The sequence below is a fragment of the Epinephelus moara genome, chromosome 2 (genome assembly GCF_006386435.1).
Source record: "Epinephelus moara isolate mb chromosome 2, YSFRI_EMoa_1.0, whole genome shotgun sequence".
In the NCBI taxonomy this organism is placed as follows: domain Eukaryota; kingdom Metazoa; phylum Chordata; class Actinopteri; order Perciformes; family Serranidae; genus Epinephelus; species Epinephelus moara.
The window spans coordinates 11168041-11176288 of record NC_065507.1 but is presented as its reverse complement, the minus strand read 5'-3'; the positions used below and the strand labels follow the sequence as shown (position 1 = coordinate 11176288).

At 42.2% G+C, this 8248-nt stretch overlaps 1 protein-coding gene across 2 annotated transcripts in view; it reads right to left on the bottom strand.

Annotated features, from left to right (window-relative positions):
- clmpb (CXADR like membrane protein b) overlaps positions 1–8248 on the bottom strand; it is a 77494-nt gene that overhangs the window by 8378 nt on the left and 60868 nt on the right. For both annotated transcript variants that reach the window (XM_050064738.1, XM_050064744.1), the window contains exons 3-4: positions 6195–6399; positions 1928–2095 (exon numbers count right to left, since the gene is read on the bottom strand). In XM_050064738.1, the coding sequence (XP_049920695.1) occupies positions 1928–2095; positions 6195–6399 (373 nt within the window). The remainder of the gene's footprint in view (positions 1–1927; positions 2096–6194; positions 6400–8248) is intronic.

Below are 8248 nucleotides of genomic sequence, written 5' to 3'. Positions count from 1 at the left end.
CCGAACTATAGGCTACAGATCACAGTGTAAAAGTGAACCACCACATCACTGCTGATCGCCACACAAGACAATGAATATAAAGGGAAAGTTTGCTGATATTGAACCAGCTGTGTGGCATCACAGTGTGTGCAGATGAATGTTGTTTGGGTTCACCCCCGTGCCGCTGCCAGCACCTGAACCTCTGGCGCCAGACGGGCAGGGATCTCCAGGTGAAGTCAGACAACGCTCACCTGTGCACACTGTGATGACACAGAGCTGGTTGAATATCAGCAAAGTTTCCCTGCTTCCCTTCACTGGTTCCTGTACAGCAGGGTCGGTCTTTGTTTCACTGTTGTAATCATTAAAGAGCAAAAGCAGCATGTGTATACATTCAGTAGGCTATATCTTCAGTAGCTAGCTAACCCTACACTTTTCAGGGTTTGATTTTGGTTTTGGAACAGGGAAGAAACGTTTTCCAAGCTCTCCAGGTAACGAGTATCATTAATACACGACGTGCCCCAGACACAACATTTAGTGCCAAATCCACAAAACCAGCCTGAAAATGAAGGAAATCTGAAACAATTGCTTTAGAGTCAATGGAGCACAGCTGTGTTGCTGTCAGACCCTGGTCTAAGCCGGCCAAATGCTACGTTATGATTGGCCATTCTGCGATGGGTCAATTGCATTTGCAGGATTTGAGAGACAACTGAAATGTCTTTTATACCTGAAGAGAGAGAGACAGAGAGAGAAAGAGAGAGACATTGATGGAGTGTTTATTTAACAACGAGGCCCATCCCACTGAGAAGGACTTGAAGAGAGTAGCAGGAGCATGTCTGAGAGAGCGATGGAGCCCCACAGCCCCATGGGATATTCATACATCCCCACCAATGACAACCATGTGATATTACCTTTCACCAGACCCATAAATAATGGCTGCTGACGCTGTGTGTTATCGTCCAATGAAAACTAATTAGACTGAACAGGTGTTGTTTGGTGGAGGTCATTAATTTGAGGGTTTTCGTCTGGGCACGTGCCATCACGGATGCCAGTTAAACACTGGAGGGAAAACTGAGACAGAAAGGTTGGCACCCCGGGGGTGTTTATGCCGGTTTGGAGAATACACAGTAGGGAGAATTGCCCTACCATTAGGTTTTCTGCTATAAACTGTGTCTGTTACTATTTAGGGGCGGATATGCCTGGTTATGATCCAAGAGGAATGCCAGAATCCACACCATGTGAATGAATTGTGCCTCAGGGCTACTACACAGCCAATGTTTTTTTTGCTACAGAATGTAGTGGGAGCTGCCAGACCAGTTCTGTGTGTTACATTTGATTTTCTACACTTTACACACAATCCAAGAAAACACTCTGTTCACACTGACTTCATGCATGCAGGTATAATTCACTTGAGCCAGGCTGACATTTCAATGTCACAGACATCTTCATCAGATGACAGCATCAGCCTGCATCCTTGTGTTTATATAACTCATCCCAACAGAGTACAACTAGAAATCACAGGGCTGTGTTCTGTTTGATTTCCTGGGCAAAAAAAACAACAGGTAGTATGCATAATGTGGTCTTTAGCTGTACATGGTGGTGCTGGCCCTGGTGTGAAGATAAGAGAGGCATGCAGAATCAGTGGCCTAATTGAGAAAATCTGAGTCCATCTAAGTGGCCTTTAGTAAAGCATTGTAACTGTTAATGAATCTGAGAGAGCCACCAGGAGAATGTAGTTTTACTGGGCAGATTTAGGTGTCAGTGTTTCCAAATGTATGAATGTGAAGCTGGGAGGAGGAGAAGGAAAGGCGGCGCACTCAGCAAAACACTTCCTTGGATAAATGCAGCCTATAAAAATCACTAATATGAAAATGAATCTTCATAGCATTTATGTGCAGAGGGCTTAAATGATGAATCAGCATGTCAGCGTAGTGCCAATTATTTTCCTTACCTATCAGTGCCAGGTTTGGCAATTTGCCCAGACTCTTGCCTTTGTCCAGCACTCGCTCCCACTTGTAGTTGATGGGGTCAGAGCCATCGCTGGACTTGCAGCTAAGCTTGACATCACTGCCCTCCAGGAGTTTGCCATCCATCCAACACCTCGGCTTGGAAGGTTTGACTGTAAGAAGACATGGGAATAAGAGACATTTTCATACAACTGTGCAACATACAATGAAACTTTTGTTTTTTATCTCTTTCTCTTCAACCATTTAGGGTCTCCAACAGGGGCTCCGTGACCCCTAGCAGGACTTCAGGGTTATTTTCACACATTCACAAACTGGTGGCCGAGGCTATGGTACAAACTGCTACTCTGTTAAACACACATAAACAATCACATGCTGGTGGCACAGCCATCACAAGCAATCTGGGGTTCAGTATCTTGTCCAGCGATTCCTTGGCCTGCAGACTGGAGGAGCCAGGGATCAGAGCACCGATCTTCCAATCTAAGCCACAGCCACCCTTTAAGTGTACAGATAGTCTTGTGAGCCACAGTGGATTGTTTTGTGACTAGGGATGCTGCGATTCAACTTTTTCACTGATCCGATACTGATACCACAGCCCTAGTATTGATCCCTATACCGATCCGATACCAGTGCATATTTCTATCTCTCTGTTCTGACCAATAGGTTCACTTTTTTTAGTACTTATTTTGTAATGTGGAATAATAGAAAAGGCTTGATCAAGTGCTATGTACTCAAAATGAGAATAACATACTTCCCGAGATGAATAGTCCACAACAGTAGATTATTATGACAAAACTTGAGCCATTTATTAGATATTTCAATTTTTACACGTTTATACGTTTAATACATGTTTTGCATTCGGCCGTTCCATCTTTTTCGCTTTTCAGAAGGAAGTACTGCCACACCGCTGACATTTTTTTCAACTATCCACGCTGTTTTTCATCCGGTTATTGTTATCACGTCACCTCCCCCTCCCGCGCTCCTCTCTTCTTCGTGTGTTACAATGAAGTGCTGGATGGAAAAGCTGGAGCGGATTTGTGGAATGGAGTGCTAGTATCGCACTTTTCCCCTGCAGTGCGATCCGATCCGATCCACGTGTTTTTGGCTGGATCGCAGCATATTTTCGATCTGCGATCCAGATCGCAACATCCCTATTTGTGACTTTTTGAATGAGACTATGACATACCGTCCACCTCAGAAACCACTGGTTAAAGTGCGGAGGGTGAGGCTAATACACCGAGCCAGTTTACTGCAACTTGCTGACTTAGCATCTACAGCACAAACGAGAGAAGACTTGAAAATATTAAGAGAAGTACCTCAAGTGCAACTCGGTTTTATACAATATATATAGTGGGGCAGTGGTTCCCAACTGGGTGGTCCAAAAGTGGGTCGCGGGGCCATTCTGAATGGACCACAAGTGACTCGCAAACAAGCCAAATTTGTAAAAAACACATTTTACTTTTAAGTACAGTGAATTTCCGGCACAGAGATTTTATCGTGAAGTGCTGTTTCCTGCTGTGCAGTGAGTGATTAACGGACAGCTACTTGACAGAGACAGCAAACTAGCTCGAAGACATGGCCAAATGTGGACCTTGAACTAATGACTAAGGAGAAATCTGGGCCCTGTGGCTGGACCAGTTGGGAGCCACTGTAGTAGGGGATCCCTGCTCTGTTTTTCTTTGAGCTAAGGGGTACTTGGCCTGGATAACACTGAAGACCCCTGATGTACTGTAGATGATGCCTTCACCTATTGTCATATAATACCAGAGCAAAGTAGTAGAACAATCAAACAAAGGTACGGACAGTAAATATAACATGTAACATGCATAGTTTGAAATAAAGTTAAAATAAAATAACAGAAATATTCATCAAAATGTACTTGTTAATTATTTAATCAGTGGATATGAAGCCATCTTTTAATTAGCCAAAGATACAAGACCAAAGACGGACCCATAGCAACATCACATAAGCTTGTGTCGTTTTTCCACTGAGAAGGAATGAGAGCCTTATAGACACTGAGACTGAGTCTGTGAGACTGTGGCCTGGGAATATGGCCACATCTCCTAATTTTGAACTATTATTGCTATTATAAACTAAAGCTTAAAATCTCAAACAAATACTCCACTACTTCATGAAATTCATCTTTCGTCTGTTATTAACGGATGGATTAGTGAAGATATGATTCTCTTAGTGTCTTAAATGAGCTGAATTATACTTTACAATGGATTTTCTCTTTAAATAGAAATTTTACTGAAGCACGAGTTATTCCACGACATAAAGCCAAGTGAAACCATCCAACACCAGTGTGTAACACCTCAGAATAAAACACCACATAAAATGAAGAGCAAAGGCATTAAAGTGGATGATAAGAACGGCTTGTTAAATTGCACAAAGTTAAAATGTTTAATATACATTATAAACTTCTATTTATCCACCACTGGTGTAATTTACATTTCCTAACGAGGGTCACAGTCATTTGTCCGAGCTGGTGACACAAACAGAAAAAAAAGATCCCATAGGGAATGGATCAATGTGACCCCAAAGCTGGTTGTGGACGCTTGTGGTAATATGTTCTCCACAGGTCAAAGTCAGAGTAGCTGGAGGCACAGTACAGTATAGCTACTGCCTGCTGAGCCCTGTACAGCTGCTCTGCAACGCTATAAAGGCAGGAAAATAGCACACTGTTCTCTCACTCTCCCAAGTGATGTATTTTTAGATCAGTGCTGGGCTAAATATACACATCTATTTGTGTTTTTGTTAGGCTGTCATATTAGCGATGTCGACTTTTGTGCATTTGGCTGTTGCTGCTTGTCAGCATAGTTGCTGTATGTGTAACTCTGCAATGCTGAAATGAGAGTTGGTGGTAGCCGGCACATAAAGGAAGATAGATTATGTGCCTTTGTGCGTCCAACCCTCCATTACTCCATCCAGTCCTCATCCGTGTGAGCATCTAGCAGCTCGGTCAGGGTCAGTTAGGCCTAAATGCAGCAGTAGCAGTTTGAGCCACACAAATACAAACACACCTATATCTGGCCACAAACAAAAATACAAACACTAAGTCAAAAATCTGCACTTGCAAATCCACACTCTCTGCTACAAGAAGCAGTGCAGGCATCCAGGCGTTACCGTGCAAGCTTGCACATAAACACAAACACAACCACTGGAGGCACGCATAAACCCTGGCACGCACACAAATGCATACACTCACACACCGTCTCATGCCAAGCCAGCTACCAGCTCGGCTGCCAAGCTATTATCTTAGCGTGGGGAGCGAGAGAAAAATGCAAATGTTCGTCTCTCTCAAAATCGAAAGTGTCACCGCAAAGCTGAGGGCAATTTGTAAAAATCGAGGCACTAACTCACTGAAATGTCTTTATGGAAGAGAGAGGAGAGTGAGAGCGAGAGGATTAACAGACTGTTCCATTAGAAAACCAATAACCGCGGGTTGAACTAATCTCCCATGATGTTTTAATAAATCGCCTGCTTTTCTGACATTGAGAACGCTCTTGCTCCTCCCGCTGGACTTTGCGGCTGGCTTTTGTGGTACAGCCGCTCCCCCTTTTTGCTGTCTGTCCTTCAGAGTTGTTTAGCTATTTGAGATATGCAGGCAGAGACACGTATTACCACTGAGCTAGCTGTAAAGCTAAGCCATTTAGAACCATTTGCATATTGGGCAAATGAGGAAAACAAAAAGAAGGGGATAAAATATACAATGACGCCTTTGCTCTGGCTTATGAGGCCAAAACTGGCTTTTCTATAGTTTCAAGAGCTAAGACATGACTTGTACTTTTCCTAAGTAGCTTATCAGTTGTTAGATTGATGACAGATGACTTTTTTCAATGTCATTTTCACCGACTAAATTTCATTACAGAATGTACCTCTAACCAAGAGCGGGGTCTGCTTTCTCATTGATCTCACAGAGGACACAAATATGAAGTATTTAACTTGATGCATGTCCTTGTATCTCAGACCCTAATCAATCACTCTCCTCAAGACCCAGTCGCATGTTTCTGGTCTCACCTCATCAACAAAGCAATCCGAACGAACCCAAACAGCACGAGCAAAATCCAATCTCGCTGTCTGAAACAAATTGAATCACGAGGACGGTCAGCATGACGGAGGAAATGTGCCAGGCTAATGATCTAGTGATTAGGTCTGTGTGTGTGTATACGTGTGCGAGAGTATGTATGTACAAATGGGATTGGCTCTCTTCATAACCCGTGTGTCTGTTACAATGTGTCTGACAACACTCACCCAGCACAATGAGGTTGACCTGGCTCCAGTGGTACTTCCCCCCAGTCTTGACTTTACAGTAGTATTCCCCGGAGTCGGTCAGCAGCAGGTCACTGATCAGCAGGGAGGCGTCTCCACCCAGGTACTCGCCAGCGAAGGACAGACGGCTGGCCTCGCTGCCCGTCGCCTCATTGGTGTACACCTGTCCCCCAAAGAAGGTAATGATCTAGATATTGAAGAGAAGAAAAACAGATTTATTTTAACACTGAGTATTCTCACTAAATCCTGATTTACCAAACTCTCTTGTGTGACACGTTCCTAATGTCTCTGTCTGCTTGACTGAGAGCGATAAAATCACAGTCGTCCCACTGCCACTTAACGCAGCATCTTCTTCCATTTAGACAAATTTTTCAAATTCCTCTTGGACCTGATATAAACTAACATTTTAATTGTTGGTGATGTCAGTATTCATCTAAATAACACGCTCTCACATCACTTACCAGCACATTTGGGTAACTTACTGTGGTTTCCAAGTCCCAGCAGTAATACCCTCGACATATTTGACTGGTAGTCTGCCATTAACATTTAAAATTACATAACTCTAATGATGGTGTGCGTACAGCTCCAACATATCGACACTCAGTGGGTGAACAGTGCTGAGAAAAACAGAATACCAGCACTCACGGGTAACATTGTTAACAATCACTTTTTAATTAACACTCGGGAAATAATATTTTTACAAATGAACGCATTTGCTGGAATGCAAGTATCCTGCCAGTGTTCATTTAGCTGATTATCTGTGAGCGCTGTTATCTCCTTGTGCTCTTTCCACGAGCGGAGCTGTGAAATTGACCAAATAAAAATCTATTCTGGTGCTGAGATAAAAGATTGAAATGCCCACAGTGGTGCTGATGTGATGTTAGCAGTCTGGTTAAAATAAAATGCTAGAGAGCTAAACAAATGTCTCACACCAGACATAGTCCAAAGTACATAGTGACCTAAACTATGTATTCAGAGAACAAGTGTGTTATGTAGCAGGAAATCTAACAAACAGAACAGATCTCAGTGAAAATGACAAAATCAGAACGTGTGTTTTGACAGATTTTCATCAGATTTGGATCTTATATAGTGTCACAATATTGCCATTTTTTAATAAAAACACATACCTATGTATACATACGCACAAGTACACACATCTCCAGATACCGACATACATATAGAACCTTTAAAGGAACAGGCAGCTGCAGAAGATAAATGTGACTTACTTTACGTGGAGTTATCGATGAAGTGGGGGTTTAGAGTCTAGCTTTTATATATTCCAGAAATGGATTCCAGATTTTCGTACATTTATTATGAGAGCCATTTAATGTGTTTCTTAGTTTCTCAGGTTTGAGAAGTTGCATCACTTCCCTCAACCACTGAGTCCAGCTCGGTGGATGGGAGAGGGATTGACCTCTTAATAAAGTGACACATTATGTTATTTTGAGTTTTGATCCTGATTGAAAAATTTTTATTTTTCTCTTCTGCTATGCCAAAAAAAGCTGTCAAGAATCTGGGTAAATTTTTATTTTAAGAATATCTGATAGTGTTGTGAGGATCCTGAATATTGCCATTTTTAAGCATTTTACAGTTTTCTGAACAGTGAGGTTACACAAACCAGTAGAGGCATTAATTAGTTTAATTAGTTCAGCCACTCTCCCTGCAAATGATTTCAGTCTCCACCAAATGAACAAAAGTTATTATTTTGTTTTATAATGAGATACTGTTTTTGCAGCTTTACTGCATTTACTGCAACAACCCTTTAGTTTATTTAATTTGATATGTTACATCACAGTAGCATTAGAATTGTATACATATATGCACAAGAATGTGTTAGTACCACAACTAAATAACTCTTGCCATACCTCTTGAGTGCATTAAGCTATTGTCAGCGTAGAGTGCTTACCCCATCAAAAATGAGCATGTATACATAAGTATGTTGGAAAGCTGGGCAGTGTCATGATGACACAGGCGCCTCCGGATCTCTTACAGGGTGTCTACAGATACTGACACATTAGTGTGACACTCTTTCCAAG